General features: G+C 38.3%; 1 protein-coding gene across 1 annotated transcript in view; it reads right to left on the reverse strand.

Moving 5' to 3' along the window:
- The window catches only part of CUBN (cubilin), a 262,964-nt gene that overhangs the window by 92,658 nt on the left and 145,805 nt on the right, over positions 1 to 24,501 (reverse strand). Inside the window, exons 37-40 of the mRNA XM_082845199.1 lie at positions 10,264 to 10,469; positions 8,845 to 9,029; positions 7,041 to 7,233; positions 1,130 to 1,327 (exon numbers count right to left, since the gene is read on the reverse strand). Coding sequence (XP_082701325.1) covers positions 1,130 to 1,327; positions 7,041 to 7,233; positions 8,845 to 9,029; positions 10,264 to 10,469 — 782 coding nt within the window. The remainder of the gene's footprint in view (positions 1 to 1,129; positions 1,328 to 7,040; positions 7,234 to 8,844; positions 9,030 to 10,263; positions 10,470 to 24,501) is intronic.

Here is a 24,501-nt window from a genome sequence, read left to right on the forward strand (position 1 = left end):
GAAAATAAGATCCACAACAACGAACCTGCACTCCTAGAAGCTGCCCCTTTGATTCTGTCCTCCAGGTTAACACCTTACTAGATGTCACCTGCTGTCTAGGCAGGCACTGGGGCTGCAATATGTGTCATGCAGGGCAGTGGGTCCCCAGCTTCAGAGACTCTACCACCGGGAGGCAGGGACCCGGGTCAGGCGAGGGGAGCACGTCACATCGGGGGCAAAACTTAAGGAGGTGCCCGAGACCTCAGAAATCAAGATAAAAATATTTCAGTACAATATTTCAAAAATTGAAATTTAATGTAAAATGAACAAAATATTAAAATTTTAAATAAAGAGAGGATCTGACTCTGTACTTTGTCCAATCCTGCCTTACTCTCCTCACCCTGATCTTAACCTTAACCGGAGACAGATGTAGGACCCATCCAAGTTTCTAGTTTAGTTGGTCTGGGGTGGGGCATAGAATCTGCATTTCTAGCAAGTTCCCAGGTGATGCTCATGCTGTCGGTCTGGGGACCTCACTGTAAGAGACACTGACTAGAGGATATGGCCTCCCTATTCTCCTCTGTTCCATGCAAATCATGAACCACAATTCTGCGCATCTTGCATTGAAGCATTATTTATATCCCTCGCTCATCACATAGCAATACCACACCTGGGTACAGAGGAAAAGATGAAAAAATATTAGCCCTTAATTCTACCCATTCTACCCAGAGATTCAGTACACGATAGAAACTTGAATACATTGCAATTTTAAATACTTTTCACACTTGGATCTTAAAGCCATAGGTATAAAATATCAAGATTTATTTCCATAGCCTTTCAACGAGAAAGCAGCACAACCCGGAAACTCAGATTATAATTTCCTACTTAAACCACAGGGAGTGTTTCCTCTTGGGAATGTAATGCTCTCCCTAACACAGTGTGCAGATTATTTTGCTCCAGGCAATTTAATGCTTTCCTTATGTTCTGCAGAAATGGTGGCCAATTCTAGTATCTAGTAATACCTGTGCATTTCCATGCAAATGGACGGAAGCAGTAAACGAGTATGATTATAATTGAATGTAACTAAATGTGTGTCAGGGTTGAAACTTGGTAGTTTTTTGTTTTATCTTGTTTTTTAAACGTTTCTCACCGTCTCTTATCACAAGTTTATCATAGCTGCATGTACTATGAGATTCAATGTCCAGGGAAAGGATGTTGAGTTCCACAGTAGAATCGGGAGCCTGGATAAGCCACATGCAGTCAGCGCCATTACTGTAGCTTTCAGGCCAGCCTGGGGAGTAAAGAAAGACTGGAGCGTCTCCTGTCTGCAGGAACCCACCACAAGCACCTGCAGAATGAAAAGCAACATCGTTGAAATACCTCTGGCAGAAAAGAAGGTAGCATTTCACTTGAAAGCCACAGTTCTATACTGAAACAACCAATTAAAACAATTTTCTCAAAGAAATTTATACATATTTTATTAAATCCACTGATTCAGACAGCTGTGATTTCCATAATTTTTTGAAGAAAAACACACTGTATTCTACTTTTTTCACCATAGTTTTACCACTTAACCCAATTATTAATGAGTGCCTATTATCTGTCAAGCATGGAGTAAGTCCATATGGAAGATCCTATTATTATCGTTACCAAGGTAGAACTTTGTTCATGTTTCCAATGTGCTTTAGTCTTCATCTTCTTTTAGCACAGCTATTCATCATGTAATTTATATTAGGCAATTTTGAAAAAAATTTTCAATTTGGTGAAATGAAGCATTCAAAAAAGTTTGTGAGCTTATAATAACAACAGCCTTTTTTTGGTTGTTGTTGTTTGCTTTTTAAATAACAGTTTTGTTATTATTCACTCACCATAAAATCTACCCTTTTAAATAGTTCAGTGGTTTTTAGTATATTCACAAAGTTCTGCAATCGTCACTGCTACCTAATCTTAGAACACATTTTCACCACCCTGAAAGAAGTTGGATACTCTTTACCACTGATTCTCTGTTCTCTACTCCACAAGTCTATGGAAACCACTAGCCTACTTTCTGTCTCTATGGAGTTGCCTGTTTAAGACATCTTATATAAAGATGTCATCATATATAAAGATAAACATCATTATATAAAGATAAACATCATATATACTATATGTGGCCTCTTGTGACTGGCTTCATTCACTTAGCATAATATTCTAAGGTTCATCTGTATTCTAGCATGTATCAATACTTCTTTCATTTTAAGGCAGAATAGTATTCCACTATACGGATATACCACGTTTAGTTTTTCCATTCATCAGCTGTTCGACATTTGGGTTCTTTCCTCTTTTTCACTATTTATGAATAATGTTTCTATGAACATTCCTGTATAAATTTTTGTGTGGACGTATGTTTTCAATGTTCTTAGGTATATAACTAGGAGTGGAATTGCTGGATTGTATGGTAACCCTGTGTTTCAATATTTGAGGAACTGCTAAACTGTTTTCCAAAGTGGCTGTAGGATTTTACATTTCCACTAGCAATGTACAAGGGTCCCAGATTCTCCACATCTTTGTCAATAATTGTTATTGTCTGTCTTACTGATTATAGCCGTGCTAGTGTTAAATACATATTTTCTAGTATATCACTTTAATTCATTTGTTATTTATTTAACTGTATATTTTCGAGTTTTTTCTGTGTGGTTGTTCAGAGGATTACAATTAACATCTTAAGACATTGTAGTTTGGATTAATATTAACTTAATTTTAATAGTATACAAAACTTGGTTATAATATAACTCCATTCCCACCCACCCCCATCTTTTATGCTATTATTGTCATAAAATTATATACTTAAACATTATCAGCATAGTTTATTATTATTGCCTTACGCAGCCGTCTTTAAATCAGACAGCAGAAGAAAAGAGCTACAGATGAAAATACATTTATACTGCCTTTATATTTACATATGTAGCTGTCTTCACTACCTACTCTCTAGCAGTAAAGACATGCTAGGGTCATTTCATTTCATTCTGAAAGCCCCCCTTTAGCATTTCCTGTAGCATAGGTCTGCTTGCAATGAATTCTCTCAGCTTTCATTTATCTGGGATGTTTTAATTTCTACTTAGTTTGGAGGATACATTTTCTGGGTATAGAATTCTTGATCAACAGTCTTTTTACTTCAGCACATTGACTATGTCATCCCACTGCTCTGACCTTCATGGTTTCTGATGAGAAATGAGATGTTAACCTTGGTGAGTATTGTTTTTACAAGATAAGTGAGTTTCTCTTCGTGCTTTCAAGATAACCCCTTTTCTTTAGCTTTGATAGTTTGACAGCAGTATGTCTAGGTACAGATCTCATTGAGTTTATCCTACCTGGAATTTTGGGGATTCTTGGATGTGTAGATTAATATTTTTCATCAAATTTGGGATGTGTACAGACATTATTTCTTCAAGTATTCTTTTTTTCCCTTTCCCTCTTTCTTTACCTGGGACTCTCATTATGCATACATATGTTGGTATAAATGATAGTTTCTGAAGCTCTGTATAATTTTCTTCTTTCTTACCCTCAACAGGATAATCCTAAAGGACCTACATTCAAATTCAGGGATTCTTTCTGCTACCTGCTCAGCTCTGTCATTGAGCCCACCCAGTGAATTTCAACTCCAAAATTTCTAGTTGGTTGCTTTTTCTTTCAAAAATATCTATCACTTTATTGATATCCTCTATCTGGTGAGACATCAGTCCCATACTCTTCGTTAAATCTTTAGACATGATTTCTTTTAGTTCTTTAACATATTTACAATAGCTTATTTAAAGTCTTTGTTAAGTAAGTCTGACATTTTGGCTTTCTCCAAGACAGTTTCTATGGATTGCTTATATTCCTCTGCATAGGCCATACTTTCCTATTTCTTCATGTGTCTCATAATTTTTTTGTTGAAAACCAGACATTTTAAACAATGTAATGTGGCAACTCTGGAAATCAACCCCTCCCCCAAAGTTTGCCGTCACTGCTCTTTGTTCAGTGGCTTTTGTGTACTAATTCTGTAATGTCTGTGTTAATTGTTGTGTGTAACCATTGAAAGTCTGTGTTCAGGTTAGTGATCAACAACTGATTAAATAGAGATTCCTTTTAAATGTCTTGAATCAATGGTTCTCTCACTCTTCTGAGTGACTGTGTGTGTGCACGTGTGTGTGTGTGTGTGTGTGTGTGTGTGTATTGGGATATGCCTATATGACTCTAGAAGACAGTTTATAACTCTGCCCTAGAATTCACTTTCTACTTTCACAGAGCCTCAAGATCCTACAGAGGTGAGAGACTGGGGCCTTCTCGAGTCTCATGTTGGGCATGTTTATAGCCCTGCACGCGAGTGGAGCCTTCTGTGTTCCCAGAAATATGTCAAAACTTTTCAAAGTCCCCTATGGATATATCACTCCCCAGTTTTTCTTGTTACATTTTTGGTCAGTCTCTTATTAGCTGTAACTGGAATCACTGCCACATGCAGTTGTGATATTAAATAACTTGCCACTGACGATTTCTAAAAAACACCCAGTGTTTTGCCAGTGTTCTCATTGTTTTTCTGCAAGAATAGATTATCAGAGGCCTTTACTCCACCATTCCAGAAGTTTATGACTCTTATACAATACATGTTTGAATCTTGCTAGGGCCACCAAGAAATGAATGTAAAATTTATAGGACTAGGTCCTAATTACTTTATCCTATTACTATATAGGCTGTACAAGTTTAAAAATAAAATAAAGTAAAAGCAATTTCAAAGTATAAGATCCGAATATTATCCAGTATCTTCAAATGTTAAGATTTTCCTTTACATAAAATATTTCTTATCTTGAATTTATAAAAAGCAGTTATCATACTAACTATAAGCTGTTAGTGCTGTTTGTCAAATATTCCATTTTTCCTCACTTCCAAACATATGGTGAAATTGCATTTCCTAACACTTCTGCGGTTGGGTGAGGCCATTTGACCAGTTCTGGTTTATGAATCATAAGCAAAATGACATGTGTCACTTTTAAGCTGAACACTTTTAGACTGAGGCATGCCAGGGCTCTCTTTCCTCTTGCCATGATCACAGGAAATGTCCCAAACAATGTCAGATCCAATACCCAGTTAACCCAAGAGGGTAACATGAACAAGTAAGAAGTCTTGTGTTTCTCAGCTATTCAGAGTTTGGAATTATTTGTTACTGCAGCATAACCAAATATGTCCTGACTGATTAGCTAATATTTTCCAACGTGACATGTTTAATTTCCTTCACATGACCCTAGTCCACATTAGGCTTATTTTCCTTTGACTGCTTTTTGCTTTGTCATTTAATCATTTAGTTACTATATCATTATTTAACTGAATGCTTTATCTTTGCCAATTACTTTTGAACTCTTGGAGAATAGAGATTATATCTTGCTTTCCTTTCTTAATTGGTATACGCTTACCTCAGCATGTCTATAATAAACCCTCTATAAATATTGGTTGAATTAAATTTTTTTTTTTTTTTTTTTTTTTGCGGCACGCGGGCCTCTCACTGCTGTGGCCTCTCCCGTTGCGGAGCACAGGCTCCGGACGCGCAGGCTCAGCGGCCATGGCTCACGGGCCCAGCCGCTCCACGGCATGCGGGATCCTCCTAGACCGGGGCACGAATCCGTGTCGCCTGCATCGGCAGGCGGACTCCCAACCACTGCGCCACCAGGGAAGCCCTTGAATTAAATTTAATGTATGTTCGCATAAGGAATGCTAATGTTACAGTGTTCAATATATTAATACAATTTAAAACAGTAAGCTTTTTTTTTCACTTTAATGAAAGTGTCAGAATGTGCTATGATCATGAGATAATCATTTACACCAACCAGGTAACTAGTAAACTATAAAATTTTCTTATCCTTTTATTTTTTCCTTTGCTCGTTTTTCATTAAGAGAAATGAGATTTATGATACTATACTATACTCACTCATCCACTTCAATCACATAATTATGGAATATATGTATGAGAAGAGAACTTTTTTTTGAGTACTACAATATACTTATTGATATAATGTTTTGCATGAGAGATTTCTTCTGTAACTTGAGATTTGTGGACATAAAAGAAGCTTAACTCAAGTTTACTTATAAGAGCTATCCAGTCTTAAATGGATAGCTCTAAATTGCATTTGGCAATCTTGCTGACGGCTCTTTGCTCTTAGATAAATAGATTAATATTTTAAGGAAGAGTTTCATAGTCAATGTTTTGAAAGCACCTTGCAAGAGAGGTGAAAATAACATCTTAGGACAGAATTCCCAAGAGGCTAGAAGCAACAGAGTCTAATCTTTTAGGGTCTGTTTAGTCTTAGAACAAGTTCAACGTCTGAATATTCTTCAATGAGATCCAATGATAATATGTCCTAATCAAATATTTCAAGGAGTGAGAATATGCCATGAGAAATATCTGCTGGATTTATTCTATTTATTCTATTTATTCTACCCTCAAATTCACAAGAGCCATTCAAAAGTGTTTAAACAAATTTTCAAAAGAAAAGCGCAGTCTCCCAAAACACAGCTTACGGGGGGATTAAAATGTCTTCAAAATAGTAAAATGAAAGATTGAAATTTAGGCCAACTTTACCTTGAAACATGAGGGTTTACAACCAGCTAAGGACACACTGAAGCATTTCTGAAGGCACACTTAAAAGGTAACATAGAGGAAGAACAGTTACTTGCATTAGTTGATCCTAGGGGGTGTGTGTGTGTGCGTGTGTGTGTGTGTGTGTGTGTGTGTGTGTGGTATTTACAAACCAAACTTTCAGAGATCTCTAAAGCGATTTCTAGAAATTGTAAGTAGAATATCTTATGGACATCAAACCCTTAACTGTTATGGAAAATATAATGGGAAACCAGCATTTTTTTTTGAAATAAACATCTAATCTCTAAGTATTTATGAAATTCAAAGGACACCTGAACATATGGAGGAAGGGTTTTGAGACTGTAATCACTCTTCTTATTCACTTGTGTATTTGGCCCTTATTAGTAGGAACCTTTGAAATATTAGTCTGCACATATCAGCCCCTAAAAAGAATTTCATTTATTACCAAACACACCTGTAGCAATGGTAGGTAAAGGTCCAACAGAGGCATTCATTGCAAACCACTCCAAAAGGAATCCTTTCCCTGAGACTGAAGAGTCAGAAGAAAACTGAAATGTCAAAGAACTTCTAGTGGAGCTCAAAGAGCCAGTCTGGGTACCACAATAGGTTCCAATCAGGCGGGAATGAATGCCAGCCCCATCATAAACCTGCATGGAAGGGACAGATAATAGAGCACTGAACTCAGGCAATCACCTCCATTTTTCCTCATAAATAGAAAACCACGAGGTATAAACTATGATTGCAAGTAATTAAATGTTTTAAAATTATCTATATCTTCCCTGCAGAATTATATTAGTAACTAGGCTCCATGTGATATAGCTCATTATTCGATTTACAGTAAAACTTATGGGTGGAAAAGTAGGAACCAGGATAGTGGCACAACAACAGTGTCTATGAAATGTGCTTTGGGGCCACAAAAGGGAGGAATTAGGAAGAAAGGGGGAAAGTCACAAAAAAAAGGAAAAGTCACAAGAAAAAGGAAAAGTCTAATGAGAGAAAGTGGCCAGGTATCCTGAAGGAGTTCACATTTCCAAAGAAGCAAAGAAGCAGAATTAATAACAGCAACAGAATCACAGCTTGTGAGGGCTCAGCATACTCAAAGCATGCAAGAAATCTCTTTCATTTGGTTGAAAATGTTAGATTACATAGTTAGAGACATATTTTCTGATAGTTCCCAAATACGTAATCTTGAGCATGTTTATCTTTTTCTTCACATGTGGATGGATCTCTCCAATTACATTTCATATCCTTCCCTCCATCTTGTAAATAATTTGAACAAGTTCGTTATAAGTGTTATTACATATTTCTCTATTGAAGCTACTATATAAGCTCAGATTTCAAATTAGCTAATAATTTTTTCCAACTTACTGAGCATCTATCAAGTACTAGGTTCTATGTGAAGCACTGTGGACCTAAAATGAATAAGACAGAATCTTGGCCCTCAAGAATCTGAGAGTAAAATAGTGAAACCCATAGAAGCAGAAAGTAGAATGGTGTTTACCAGGAGATGGGGGGAGCAGGGAACAGGGAGATGGTCAAAGGGTACAAAGTTTCAGTTATGCAAGATTAATAATTCTGAAGATCTAATGTAGAACAATGTGACTATAGCTAATATTGCCATGTATATACTTGAAATTTGCTAAGAGGGTAAATCTTAAGTATTCTCACCACACCAGAAACAAAGAAAGAAGATGGTAACCATTTGAGGTGATGGATATGTTAATTAGCTTGATTGTGATTATTATTTTACAATGTAAAATTGTAAAATATCATATATCAAAAGACCTAGTTGTACATCTTAAATATAGATAATATTTATTTGTCAAATATACCTCAATAAAACTGGATAAAAAATAATCTGATAGTGTTTCTGGAATTGATGCAGTTGCCAATGTCTGGATGGCAATGATCGCCACAATTTTTATATACTTATATTTACTTACTTAAAAATGATTGTTCAAATTTTTAACACTCTAACAGGAGAATAAACAGGGTAATGGGATATAAGATAGAATAAATTCTTAATTAAGACACATACACATGCTTAGATAAAGCCCAACAGAAAGATTACAATAATGCGGAAGAAAAGTTAGTTACAGAATCAAAGATAATAATTATACTACCAGAATCACCATTGTTCAGGTAACCTGGAAGGGGTATTCGTGATGTAGGGTAGACCATCCCCTATGACTTGGATCTATGGTTGCCAATAGCAAGTCACCAAAATGTATAAACATCAGTTGCTCTTGGAAACTCACCTTTAGTTTGTCATAATAGCAGTTGAGTGTTGCCTCCATGTCCATCTCCAAGATTCTACCATGGATAACCTGAGATTCATTCACATTCACTATCCAATGGTAATTGGAGTTGTGGGGGTAATTTCCGGGCCATAAGGGAGAGGCAATTTTCCCCTGAGTTCCCACAATATTGTCATTGCCAAATACTAGGAAGGAAAACAGAGTAGTAAATCAGACCTACTCAGAACAGCTCCTTAGTCAAATGAAAGAAACAAAAGCCAAGGGGTGTTAAAAAGGACGGACTTCTAATTGACGGCAATTTCTTTTCTGAACACTGAAAGAAATACTGCTTCCCTTTTGGTTTCTCTGCTATCTATTAATTCTTTGGAGAAGGGTGATATTGTGAATGGAATTCCATCTCCTTAGAAGACCACATGGTGTGAAAACAAGCAATTGCGTCCCAGGTAAAATTGGGTTCCCAGACCCCAGGGAACTTGGTGACTTGGGAAGGGGTATCACCAGCCCTGTTCTATAATTTTGGTTTACCTATTTTACTTCATGTTAAAAAAGAACGAAACATGTTTTTTTCTTCTTTAACTATGTAAGAGAAACTGACATTTTCAAACAACATATAGAGTAGCTATTAATATTTAACATTTTATCCTATTAGAAGAATATCCTGTTATTACAATATCTGAGCACTTAGGAATATCCTAAAGTAATAGTAAACGTTTCTTGTGTTTTTTTAAATTAATTTTTATTGGAGTCTAGTTAATTTAAAATTTGTGTTAGTTTCTGCTGTACAGCAAAGTGAATCAGTTATACATATACATATATCCACTCTTTTTTAGATTCTTTTCCCATATACGTCACCATGGAGTCTGGAGTAGAGTTCCCTGTGCTATACAGTAGGTCCTGATTAGTGATCTATTTTATGTATAGTAGTGCGTATATGTCAATCCCAATCTTCCAGTTTATCCCTCCCCCCCTTCCCCTTTCCTCCTGGTAACCGTAAGTTTGCTTTCTACATCTGTGACTCTATTTCTGTTTCTTAAATGGGTTCATTTGTACCAGAGTAAACATTTTTAACTTGAGGAATATAGAGATTATGGGATCAAATGAAACACATTTGATATAAGTATACCAAACTGAAACGATGATACATTAGAAAACTCTCTATTGCAATATCATGAAAAATGTTTAACTTAAAATTAGGTAGACACTAGAGCTTTAAAAGAATGTTAAAACCACTGAGAATGCTCTCCCTGGCTCTTAATGAGTCATTCATATATAATTTAATTTTTCTAGTATATAATAAAGTAATTCCACAGAGACATTAAATATAGGGGAATTGTTCTTAATGCATTACTGAAAACATTGCTATCCTTCTAGTTTGTAGGACACATTCTGGAAGCCATCACTAAAACAGAACCAACTCACTGTTGGTAAATGCAGCCTGGAAGCCCACGCCACTGCCCGAGCCATCGGAGACAAATCTGACCCACAGGATGTGCCCAAGGATGGATGAGTAATTGAGAGGGAGGACGTTTCCACAGTACCGTCCCACCAAGCGACCAGTGGCGTTTCCTTCCCGGATCTCCACAAAATCTCTGCTACAGTCTTGAGACTCCTCCACCTGGAAAGTTCTGATTGGAAAAAACAAAATTAGGGATTTAACTGATAAAATAAATTTGGGGATTATCCTGAATCACTTGCTGGGTTGACCTGTTTGGTTTTTAAATTTTTTTCTTTAACTTTAATCACAGTGTCTTTTGGCTAACTCAAAACATTTCTTACACTCAAATTTGTTGAAATGGTGATTCAAGAGATAAAAGACAATTAATACACTGCCTTCAGGGAGTTTTCTTTCTGGGGGAAAATTGGGCAACAAGATAGAAAAAAACAGAATATGGAAGACAGAATATCATGCCATCAGAGTTATTTTGAGGCAGAGGTATCACATGCAATTGTGAGGTTCAGTAATAGCTTGATGGAGAGATTTTTTTTTTAAGATGGAAATGTAAACATAAGCTGGATTTAAGGTGGAAAAATGGTGGGCAGGGAATGCGTGCTAACCAAAGCACATATGCAGAAAGAATGGGACATATTTAGAAATCTGTGAGAGGTCTCGTTTGGTTAGAATACTGAGTACCTTTAAGAAAACATTAGAAGACATAGCTGGAGCAGTATGATGGGTTAATTTTGGGAGAGCTTAAATGCCAATCAAAGGCATCTGTACTTAATTTCTGTAAAGGTAGAAAAAACATGGCATTTGCACTAAAACAGGCTAGCGTTCAAGCATGGCATATTCAACTTCTTTATATTCTGCAATTATGATGACATGGGGGAATGGAGGGTGGGAAATAAGATCTACCTCATGTAATTGTCATTAGTCACATACATAAAGAGTCTGGAACACATAGATGCTCAATGAATGCCTTTAAAAATTGGCCTCAATGCTTAAAAAAATTGGATATAATCAAGGTAATATGGTGTTGGTGGGAGGGTAGACAAATAGATAAATATAACAGAAGAGATGGTCCAGAAAAGGATCCACAAGTATAAAGCCAATTCAACCCAATTCATGGTGCCAAGTTTGGGCTTCAGAAGAGACTCTGAGGCTGTATTTGGAAATCACCTGTACGCATATGAAAATAGCTGAAAACATGGCTAGATTGGGGGTTTAGAAATGAAAAAGTGGGGAGTGATACATAGAGAGAGAGAGAAGAGATAAGAGCAGAAGCTTAGGGAACACCCATATTTTGAGTTCAGTGAAAGGAAGAGGAAGCAATAAACCCAAGAATAGTCTGGAAAGTAGGATAAAAACAAGATCAGTGTCACGTCACAGAAGCCAAGAGAAAATTAAGGAGAGAGTGATGAAGAGTGTCATATGACAGAAAGATCCAGGATTAAGAACAGGCTATAGCAGGGGTCCCCAACCCCCGAGCAGGCGAGCAAATGAAGCTTCATCTGCTGCTCTGCATCTCTCCCCATCACTCACAGTACCGCCTGAACCATCCCCCCCCACCCCCCCCCCCACACCAAGTCCATGGAAAAACTGTCTTCCACGAAACCGGTCCCTGGTGCCAAAAAGGTTGGGGACTGTTGGGCTATAGGATTTGGTTACTCAAAGTAAATTAGTAACTTTTAAAGGAGCAGTTTTAGAGGGTCCACTATAGGATTATTTTTCACACATATTAAGGAGTAAATTAGATGATTTTTGGTGATTTCCATAAGACGATGAATTACAATAACAACAAGACAATAACAAGCTTTCTATAACACCCAACAATTAGAATTTATAAATTCTCTATATTTATATTTTTCATGTGCCCATTAACATGCATAAAAATGTATCAATATATAGTTGACAACACACCAAGTCTCAGAAAATATTAAAACTATTAAAAAACATGTTCTCTGACCACTATAGAATAAAATTAGAACAGGGTAATAAGGAGATAACAAAGAGATCCCGCAATTTGGATATGTAAAACAACTTTCTATATAAACCATGTGTTAAACAAGAAATCATAATGGCAATTTAGAATATATCTAGGACTGAATGAGAGTGAACACATTATGTATTAAAACAGGCAGAGTTGAGCAGTAGAAGTGTGCTGGGCCCATAAAACTTAGGGAGTGTAGTCAAAGCATTATTTAGAGGGAAATTTATAGCCTTAAATGTTTATGGTAAAAAAGAACTAATACTAAGAAAAGTGGACTAGATGTCTAATCCCAGAAGTTAGTAAAACAAAAAACAAACATACAAACCGCATAAAGGAAGTAGAAGAAATAACACGACAACATCTGAAATTAGTGAAACAGAAATGTAGAAAATACTAGAAAAGATTAAGAAACCAAAAGCCATTCTTTTGATAAGACTAACAAAGTATAAACCTCCAATAAGACTGACCAATAACAGAAGAAAGCTTAAGTGAGCAATATTACTAATAAGAAAAGGACAAAACAACAGATATACTAGAAATTTTTAAAATTATAATGAAATTTACTAAAAACCTATGCCACTAAATTTGAACTTAGACAATTTTTATAAAAATACAATACTATAACTAGTTGAAGAAAAAAAATGAAAAAACCTAAAAATACCATTAAATCAAGAAATGTCAGTATTAAAAATTGCCTGCAGACAAAAGGAAACAAATACCTGAGCCCAGATTATTTTATAGAGGAACTCTACCAAAGCTTCAATAAGTCAATATCCCAATCCTAATCTTGTGTATATTGTAAAAAAAAAAAAAAATAGAAAAGAGGGGACAGAGTCCAACTTATTTAATGAATTTAATATAATCTTGGAAGCAAAATCAGTCAAGGGAGGTCAAAGAAAGAAAAAGTTTAAGTCAATCTCACTTAATGCAGATGAAAAATCTTACATAAAATATTAGCTAAATCAATCCATCAATCTGTAAAATATGTAAATCTTAATAAGGTTGGACTCACAATGGTTTAAGATGAAAAGATCTATTACAACAATTCAACACACACATGTACGCACAAAGATTTAAAGAGAAAAAAAGATGGAAAAATATATGAAGGGAGAATCAGTGACAATTGCAGTAAAGCATTCGCTAAAACTGAACACCCATTCATCACAAAAACTCTAAGAAAATTAGGAATAGAGGGAAATTTTCTCAGCTGGATGAGAACTGCCCACCAAACACCTACAGCAAATATACTTAGAGGTAAAAGTTTTTAAACATTTAATTTAAATAAGAAACAACACAAGAAAGCTTGCTCATCACTTTGTTGCACAGTATACTGAAGGGTTCTCCAGGGCAATAAGACAGGGAAAGGGGGAATGGTTGTAAGAATTGGAAAGGAAGTGCTATAAATCAATATTCAAGAGCACTCATTCATTCATAAATATCTACCGAGCACCTTAACATGTCAGGTCCTTTTCTAGGCACTGAAGATAGAGTAGCAGACAAGAGACAAAATTTTGGGCGATTCTAGAGAATGGAACAGTGGCAGGATAAGATAATATGCAAATTTACAATGCTTGGTGTCAGTCTATTTGTCTCTTGCAAAAATAAAATATAGTGTGTGTGTGTGAAAAAACAAAACAAACAAAAAAAGATAATATGCAAAAATTAATAGGGTTTCCTTATACTAGCAAATGATAATTTACAAGATGTAACTTAGTCAACACTCATTCAACAATATTTGTCTCTCTACTATATTGCCAAACACTGGGACAGGACAATGAAGAAAACAGACAATGTTCCTTCCTTCGGGGAGCTTACATTCTAGAAGGAGAGGTAGATAACAAACAAATAAATAGAAATATAATGAGGTAGTGATATGCTCCAGGAGGAAAAAACCAAGTGATTAAGGAGGGTTATTTTAGGTAAGGGGGACAGGGTACATCCATGATTTTTAAATGGGCACCATTTTTAATAGCAACAAAAAATAAGATGGCTAGGAATAAATGTAACATGATATCTATAAGACTTTTAAGGAAAAAATACGAAATTTTAGTGAAGGACATAAAAGAAGACTGAATAAACGGAAAGATACTCCAAGTGCAGTATGAAGAGTCAATAAAGATTCTCCCCAAATTAATCTATAAATTCAATGTATTTCCAGTAAAATCAGTAAGTATGATTGCATTTATGTAAAATGTAAAACAGAAAGCAATATTAGGTAGTGTGTATGGAGACATGTATGTATATATTATTGATATGTATATAATAAAAGGATATAAACATGCATAGACGTGATACACATAAAATTCAGAATATGGGTCATCTCTGTGATGAGAAGGTAAGGGAATGTGATGCTGCCCTGTAATATTTTATTTATTTAAAATTAATTTTTAAATATAAAAGCAATTTAATTTTTTTTAAGGTAAATGAAGTGAGTGCAAACAATTCTTTTTTTCAGAAGTAACTGAAAGAAATTTTTGCTGAGAAGAAGAAGGACAAGATAAAGAGAAGAAGAAAGAATGGTCTAGTAGGACTATAGAAAAAAAACATTGGGAAGGGAAAAAAATGTCTTGAGAATAGAAAACTTACTTCCTCGCTGTGTATCTTTCAGTCACTGCTCAACATTACGTGAGCAAGACTTCACATGATGCTAAGTACAGCGCCCTCCCCGGGCTCTATCTCAGCTAACAGGTTAGGATGCTTAAGGTACAGCTGACCAGCCTGGAGGTTCTGGGACCTCACTGCTCACTTTGGGATCAATGTATCAGGCACACCTCTGAGCCTTCACTGCCGACCAGAGCCCTGGAGCCAACCGGTCAGCTCTGCTCTACCACTGGCTTCTCAAGCCATATACTAGCACCGGTAGGTCTCTAGCCAGACGGTGAGTCTGTGGCTCTCACGATCCCACCAAGGTGGGTTACTACAGTGTAGATCCTCTGGATCTATAGTTCAGACTTAGTCTTAGCAGCAAGCTGCGACTGATAACCGAGCACAGAGGAGATCGGGGAAGACCCACATCAGGCTAAACAAACCACACAGTTGTCTTACCTCCACTGTCCTCCTTGACAAATTAATGCTTCATGAGACAAAGTTCAGAACTACCATCACTTCTGGCAAATAATTGTTCTGAATCCACCCTTCGAATAGCTGTCAAGTTGGGCTCTTAAACTCAGGCTCAGCTTTGTTATGATATCAGAACGTTATCAACAAGGTACCATATGCTAAAACTGTGTTCTTCTGATTTTCAGAAGAAGGAAGAAGGGGTGATCATTCTCCTCAGCAGGCGACTTATATGAAATTGCCCCGAAATCTTTACTCAAAACGCTGCACGTGGTTTACCAGCATCAGCGTCATCCCAGTGCTTGTTTGAAACGAAGCATCAGGCCCCACCAACCAACTGTACCGGAATATGAATTTTAACAAGATCCCAGGTGATCAACATGCACAAGAAAGTTTGGTCCAATGGTCGAGAAGATCACTAAGTGCAAGGTTTTTCTGTTTTTTGTACCAGACTGGTATAATCCAATGCTAAATGTCACAAAAGACATTTCATCAGAAAGGATGGTAGGATGATACCTGTAAGAATCAAATTAGACTTTTTAAAACGTTTTGTTGTTCTTGGAAGTCTTTCGTTTAGTCCGGTTCATTTTATAAGCAAATCCATCCTCTTGCCAAACACTTTGGCTCAGATCTGCTGGTAAAAATATGATGTGGAACAAAAATAGTACAGTCACTGTTTCTCATTATCTCATTTTGATTCTTGAACCTAGATCAATCGCATTTGAAAAGGACTCTGCCAGCATAAAATACATTTTCTGTTCATTCCTTTAAATATCTGTTTTATAAAAAAATGTCTTTGGGGGTTTTATTTCTCCCCCCTCCTTTTGTGTTATAGATGCAACCATAATTTCTCCAGCTTTTCTCCCTACTCGATTTCACCGCCGTGTCCACAATCCAAACCCCATATTTTAGAACTTGACATAGTCCATATGTTTTTCATATGCTTCTCACCCACCCCAGGGGAAGTTTCCAAGCACCCATCTGGATATAGTTTAGACCAGGGCAGAAATAACTCAGAGGCCTGGCCATAAAGCCCTTCTCAGTATCATCTGCATAGAGGGGAGCATCTTGCATTCCACAGATTACACTTTAAAAATAAAACTCAAGCAAGGAACACAAAATAATCAAAATTAACTTCTTATGGATGAGACAGGAAAAAGATGAAGCATTAAGATTTGCTTATGCAATAATCAGGACTTACTGTCCATTGAAGAGTAAAACGAATGACACTGGCTTTTTGTGTTTCTCTTCCACCCTCTAGGAGGAAAGCCCAGTGTTGTTCATTTGGATTTGACTCTGAACTGCCACACAAGATACTTTAGAAATGGCAGAGTGAGAGAATCTAACATTCACTGAACATCAGGTGTGCATCAGCTTTGTGGTACACATTTAAAATTTAACATCTTTGATCACACCTATGGCCCTATATGGATATGATTATCCCCTATAGATGAAATGAATCTCTTTAGGTTTTAAACAAATAGCTTCTTGACATTAACTTATTAGTAACTTAACAAGAAATGGGATGTTGTCTGTCTTAAACATTCCCAGTACCTGGCCCAGTTCCTGAGAACCACTGAACATCAGATTGTTCAAGAATGTGACTGTGGTAAAGACCAAGAGGAAAAAGACCAGAAAAGCCCTTTGATCTAGCAATTATGAGGCCTATTAAGCCGTGTGAAGGACTTTGAACTTTATCATAAGAACGATGTTCATGGTTTATTCATCACTGGATATAAAACATCAATTATGGGAGTAACATGTGCTTTATATATGAAGCATCTAGCAAGGGTGCAACAGTGCTTATGTGTATAAAGTAGGGGCTTAATAAATATCTGTTGAACAAAGAAATATATATATATATATACATATAGTTTTATATATATATATATATAGTTATATATATATGGTCACATATATATATTTTTTTCCCCATATAAAACTTTGTGCTTTTAGTAAAGACAAAAGCAAACAAAACCTCTTTCCCACGTGGCAACTTAAACTTGTATTGCCTTTCAGGTGTTCAGAGGGTGTCTTTGTTTTGACACAATGCCAGCTGGACCCTGAAGAGGCACTGTCTGATCGATGGGCTAAAACAAAGTAACTTGAGATGTTTGAATGTGGTCCACAAATAGGACTTCTCTTTCATGTTTAAAAATCCATTCTTGATGCACAGAATGGCATGCCTAGAAGAGGCACAAGACTTTTTTGAATAAACAGAGCAGTGTCTCCAAAACAATCTTCTTCTCTCCAAGCAAGTTACTTCTTATATTCTTTTCAAGACAGAATTATCAACCCCAACCAAAGCCCAATAATCTATGACACAGTAAAACAAATAACTTTTAATTTAAAATGGCAATTTAAATACCAATGTCTTGGGACTTCCCTGGTGGCGCAGTGGTTGAGAATCTGCCTGCCAAGACAGGGGACATGGGTTTGATCCCTGGTCTGGGAAGATCCCACAGGCCGCGGAGCAACTAAGCCCGTGAGCCACAACTACTGAGCCTGCGCTCTAGAGCCCATGAGCCACAACTACTGAAGTCCGCACGCCTAGAGCCTGTGCTCCACAACAAGAGAAGCCACTGCAATGAGAAGCCCACACACCACAATGAAGACCCAATGCAGCCAATAAATAAATAAATAAATAATTAAATACCAATGTCTTATCATCCAATGTTTATGAAGCACTCATTACCAGTGTGGCATGTCACAAGTATCTCTCTACTGATGGGATTAAAAGGTCCCATTTCACTTACCATGTGCTTTTCACTAACAACTTCCAGAAAATATATTATTGTTGTTTAATTTAACCTAAGACCACTCAGAATGTGGCAGGATCCTACTGTTGATTGCATGTCCATAGTCCATATTCAAAAAGGCCTACAGTTCAACGAGGAACATGAGAGTGATTTTACAAATCAACCACTAAATTCTGTAAAAAATTAATAAAGAGATACCTCAGTTATACAAAGCTGAGAAACCAGAAGAAGGAGCTCTCACACCCTGTGAAGGTAGCAGAGCCCAAGAGGAAGAAGAAAGACTCCTCTTCTTTCTTGGCATGGACTTAGCCAATAAGAAGCCATGGACTCTGTTCACTGAAGCCCTCCCGGCTTCCTTTTCCCTGTATAAAAGCATCCTCCTTCTTCTGCTGTGCAGGGACTTGCAGGGGCTCACCATAGGTGCAGACCCTGAATTGCAATTCTCTGCCGATCCCGAATAAACCCATCTTTGATGGAGAAGTACCTGGCATTCTATTTATTTCAGATCAACATTGCATTGGTTTGATAAGCAAACAGGTATGGTACCCACAAATCCAGCCCACTGTCACTCACTGTTTTTCTTGCCAACCCTGGAGTTTAATGGTATGTCCTTCTCCTGGATCCAAGCTCACACTCTCTTAGCGTTTGAAGCTCTCCAGGTTTTATTCGGAATCTGTTTCAAAGCTTCATCTTTCTGGTCAATGCTTTGTTCTGTACATGAGTATTCACTTGGCACTTCTATCTGATTTGAGATCAGGCGGTTTCAACTGAAACTGGCTAGACTTCGACCCATTCCTTCAGGAGCAGGGGCTGTTTCACTGAAACTGTGCCAGTTTTTGTCCAGCCTTCAGCATATTCCTTTGCAAAGGGCTATTCTCTGGACACTGGCTGAAAAAACCTTTGGCCTGGCTCCTCTAGGACCAAGACGTTTCCTTAGAATTGGCTGTTATTCAGGCTTCCGAGCTGTTTGAATTGAGCTGTTTGTGTTGTAAAATGTTTGAAAATTGTTCTTTTACTTTAGAGAAAAACCTCTGAGAAATGGAAGCCCAGTTTTTGAGAGTACCCACACCCCCAACAGGGACTCTGGCAGATCTGATGTTTAAGACTAAAGTCCTTCCTTATGCACATTCCTAACTAAATGGACCAACCCAATAAAAGTCTGCCATACAGAGTGAAGTAAGTCAGAAAGAAAAAGACAAATACTGTATGCTAACACATATATATGGAATTTAAGAAAAAAAAATGTTATGAAGAACCTAGGGGTAAGACAGGAATAAAGACACAGACCTACTGGAGAACAGACTTGAGGATATGGGGAGGGGGAAGGGTGAGCTGTGACAGGGCGAGAGAGAGTCATGGACATATATACACTACCAAACGTAAGGTAGATAGCTAGTGGGAAGCAGGCGCATGGCACAGGGATATCGGCTCAGTGCTTTGTGACCGCCTGGAGGGGTGGGATAGGGAGGGTGGGAGGGAGGGAGACGCAAGAGGGAAGAGATATGGGAACATATGTATATGTATAACTGATTCACTTTGTTATAAAGCAGAAACTAACACACCATTGTAAAGCAATTATGCCCCAATAAAGATGTTAAAAAAAAAAAAAAAGGCAACTTAGGATATCAATGGCCATTGTGCCGAACTTTTGAAATCCCCAAACTTAACTTTCTTAGAACCAAAGTAGACTACAATAGCTCAAAAATTTCCAGAAATGTGTGGAATACTTACTTTGGTATTTTGAGGCTTCCCAACATTATCTGGAGCCTAGAATTGCCTCTCTACAAAATAAGATTTTAAGGCTAACTGAGGCAAACATAATTAATGAGATAAAATGGCCCCCAACGCCTCAGGCTCTTCTTCCAGCACCATCTGGTCTCTCCATTGGCTCCTCATGGTCAGATCTCATCTCCGGTGCCATCTTCCTCCTTCCTTGCTACACCACCTATGCCTCCTTTGTACTGCCAATTCCCCCATACTAATTCTCTTAATGAGCTTCCCCATTTGAAACTCTTCCCATTCCTGTTTCCTCTGCACTTGTCAGAATATGTCTGTTTACAGCCACTATGGAGAACAGTATGGAGGTTCCATAAAAAACTAAAAATAGAACTACCATATGACCCAGCAATCCCACTACTGGGCATATACCCTGAGAAAACCATAATTCAAAAAGAGTCATGTGTCATAATGTTTACTGCAGCTCTATTTACAATAGCCAGGACATGGAAACAACCTAAGTGTCCATCAACAGATGAATGGATAAAGAAGATGTGGCACATGTATGCAATGGAATATTACTCAGCCACAAAAAGAAACGAAATTGAGTTATTTGTAGTGAGGTGGATGGACCTAGAGTCTGTCATACAGAGTGAAGCAAGTCAGAAGGAGAAAAACACATACCGTATGCTAACACATATATATGGAATCTTAAAAAAAAAAAAAGGTTCTAATGAACCTAGTTGCAGGGCAGGAATAAAGATGTAGACATAGAAAATGGACTTGAGGACATGGAGTGGGAGGGTGAAGCTGGGGTGAAGTGAGAGTTGCATCCACATATATACACTACCGAATGTAAAATAGTTAGCTAGTTGGAAGCAGCAGCATAGCACAGGGAGATCAGCCTGGTCCTTTGCGATGACCTAGAGGGGTGGGATAGGGAGGGTGGGAGGGAGGCTCAAGAGGGAGGGGATATGGGGGCGTGTGTATGCATATGGCTGTTTCGCTTTGTTGTGCAACAGAAACTAACACGGTATTGGGAAGCAATTATACTCCAATAAAGATCTATTAAAAAAAATAAACATAAGCCTTCTGAGAATCCAGAGGCTAAGCCCTTAGTTTTTTGTACTCCCTGGACTAAAGCTGAACTGCAGTCCATAGGCAAAGGCTTTTCCAAGGTCACTGGAGATGCTCACAAATTGCTGGACAATTTAATATAGTCATTCAAACTTGTCAACCTGCTTTCTCTGACTTATATCAGCTAGTTCATATGCTGGTGAGTGAGGGCCAGGCTCAGCATTGGATGAAAACCACTAATTGGGGGAAATCCTAAAAGGTCTCTAGAATTACAGCTGGGAGACCAGCCTGCTATCTTTTTTTTAAAGATTTAATTTAATTTATTTTTTTGGCTGTGTTGGGTCTTCGTTGCTGTGCGTAGGCTTTCTCTCGTTGTGGCGAGCGGGGGCCACTCTTGGTTGTGGTGCGCGGCCTCCTTATTGTGGTGGTTTCTCTTGTTGCAGAGCAGCATGGGCTCTAGGCGCTCAGGCTTCAGTAGTTGCAGCACGTGGGCTCAGTAGTTGTGGCACGTGGGCTCTCGTATGCCCAGTAGCTGTGGCGTACGAGCTTAGCTGCTCTACAGCATGTGGGATCTTCCCAGACCAGGGATCGAACCCGTGTCCCCTGCATGGGCAGGCAGATTCTTATCCACTGCGCCACCAGGAAAGTCCCCAGCCTGCTATCTTATTATATGATCAGGCTTGGCCAATCCCTAGGCAGCTTCATCAAGCAGTTCCTAGGGTTTCTCCAAAACCTGTTGATTGGAACAAAATCCAGGCATACACACAAAAATCTGATGAAACTCTTCATGATTATTACAATCAACTTCAGGTTATTTTTAAAGAAAATTCTGGTCTTCCTTTAGATGTTGATTCTACCCAGGTAATTTTTAACTCTATGTTTATTAATGGGCTGAACTGAGACCTTTCCCTTCTAGGAAAAAGGACCAGGATGGAATGGGAAACTATATCTATTCCAGATTTAGTTAATGTGGCAAACCAGCTCTCTCAAACTCTAGATGAGGCACCTCAGAGGAAGACTGCCAGAATTCTTAATCTTCAGCCCCAGCAAATGAAGGCTCCTAAATGAAACCAAAACCCTACTAATTTCTATTATTGCAAAGAGCCAGGACATTGGAAGAGACTGTTACAAATTTAAGTGCTTCAGGTGCCTTCAGCCCTCTAACCAGCCTTTCAACGTCCTCCCAATTCTCATTGATGGGGCTCTACAGGGATTTATCCCAATTCTCCCTCTTAGTTGGCATGGAGGAACATTTCTCCAGATCGGGGATGACGCTCTTCCAGTCCTAACTGACACCAGAGCCACACTCTCGGTGCTCAACCCCATTACTATAAAGCAGCCTCTGCCTCTGATGGTACTAGAGCTGATTCTGGAAATACTTATCGTTTGCCTCCACTGAATCAGCTACCACCTTCCTTATGGGCAAAATCTCCAACTTATGCTGGAGATTCACAACAACAAAATTCACAACAAACCTCCCATCAAGATTTAAGTAGACCTCTCAAAACCTCTTCCCAGAATCAAGCAAAAACCTTTTAAAAAAAGATCTTCAAGGCATAAAACCCCTAATAGAAAATTATAAGGCTCAAGGCCTCATAATCCCTTGTACTGTGCTCTGAAACACTACCATTTTACTGGTGAGAAAACCTACAGGTCAAAGGTGAAGGTTTATCTAGGATCTCAAAACAATCAACAGCATTGTTATCTCTTGACATTCTGTTGTCCCTAACCCTTATATGATACTGACGTCATTCCAACTGGAAGCAAATTCTTTCCTGTAATTGATTCATGTAGTACATTCTCTAGTATTCCAGTTTAGGAAGCTAGCCAATACCTTTTTGCCTTTACTTGGGAAGAAAACCAATTAACCTGGACAGTAGTGCCTCAGGGTTCTACTCAGAGTCCTCATTTCTCAGGAATCCCGAAGGCTGACCTGGATGATACAAAATTCTCTAGAGATTCAACGACTTCGTTGCAATAGGTGGATGACCTGCTCCTTTGAGCTCCTTCTCAAGCCTCCTCACAGGAAGACTCCATCCACTTGCTAAAGCTTTTAGCCTTAAAGGGACCCAAGGTAGCCAAAGGAAAATTGCAGTTTGCCCAAACCCAGGTTTGATATTTAGGGTATCTGCTATCAGAACAAAGGCTATATCTAGATCCAGATAGACTTCATGGTGACCTAGGTTTCCCAAAACCCCAAACGAAGCACAACTGCAACGTTTTCTCCAGCTAGTTGATTATTGTTGAAATTGGATTCCAAATTTCTCTCCTATGGCAAAACCTCTGTACGTTGTACTCAACAATAAAAACCTCAATGCAATTTTAAGAGAAGAAACAGATGACATAGTCTTTGAGGCCCTAAAGGAGAGTTTGGTGAATCCACCTGCCCTTGGGCATCCAATGATCAGATTCTCCTTTTCCTTTTTGTATATGAAAAGAATGGGAATGCCTTTGGGGTACTAATCCCAAAACACAGGGACCACCATTGACCCATAGGGTATTGTGGCCAGCAACTGGACCCTGTAGCATGGGGATATCCCCCTTGTCTTAAAGCCATTACAACCACTCCCCTTTTGGTTAAGATCACCGAGAAAATTATTGTGAGATCCCTTTTAACCATCTTTGTACCTCATACAGTAGAAGTTCTGACTTCTCATCACACTCAACATTTCCCAGCCAGCCACCTCACCTCCTGTGAAGTCCTTTGGTTAACTGCTCCTTACGTAACTCTCTTCCACTGTAATAACCTTAACTCGGCTACTCCTCTTCCCTCCATCACCAGCAAAGTCCCTCGTGGCGCTGAACACTGATGCACCACCTCCTGACTCCTCAGGATGACCTACAGGGAATTCCACTGGGTAATGCCGACTTCCCATGGTTCACTGATGGTTCTCATTTAAAAGGTGATAATGGCAAATGCAGTTCTAGGTATGCTATTAAGACTCCTTTTGATGTTGTTGACGCAGCATCTTTACCTATGGTTACTTCAGCCCAGACTGAATTACATGCTTTTACATGGGCTTATACTTTAGCCAAGGACAAAACTGCCAATATTTATACTGATAGTAGATATGTTTTTAGAGTAGCTCGTAATTTTGGAATATTGTGGAAGCAATGTGGCTTCCTTACGTCCAGTGGGAAAAAAAATTTAAGATGGCCCCTGTGTTTAGGAATTATTGGATGCAATAATTTCACCTGCCACTTTAGCTATTATTAAGATTCTGGGGTATTCTGAACTTGACTCTCTGGAAGCGAAGGGAAATCACCTTGCTGATATTTCTGTAAGGAATGCTGCCCTTAAAGGGACCAATAGCAGACAAACTTCTGTCGTGGTCCAAAGGGAAATTTAGAAAAACTGGCTAGAGAAGCCCAGCAATCAGCCTCAGAAAAAGGAAAACAAGATTGGAAATTCTGGGCTTCCCTGGTGGCACAGTGGTTGATGGTCTGCCTGCCGATCCAGGGGACGTGGGTTCGTGCCCCGGTCCGGGAGCATCCCACGTGCCGCGGCGCGGCTGGGCCCGTGAGCCATGGCCGCTGGGCCTGCGCGTCCGGAGCCTGTGCTCCGCGGCAGGAGAGGCCCACAGCAGTGAGAGGCCCGTGTACCAAAAAAAAAAAAAAAA

The sequence above is a fragment of the Leucopleurus acutus genome, assembly GCF_964270905.1.
Source record: "Leucopleurus acutus genome assembly, chromosome: 1".
NCBI classification, from domain to species: Eukaryota; Metazoa; Chordata; class Mammalia; order Artiodactyla; family Delphinidae; genus Leucopleurus; species Leucopleurus acutus.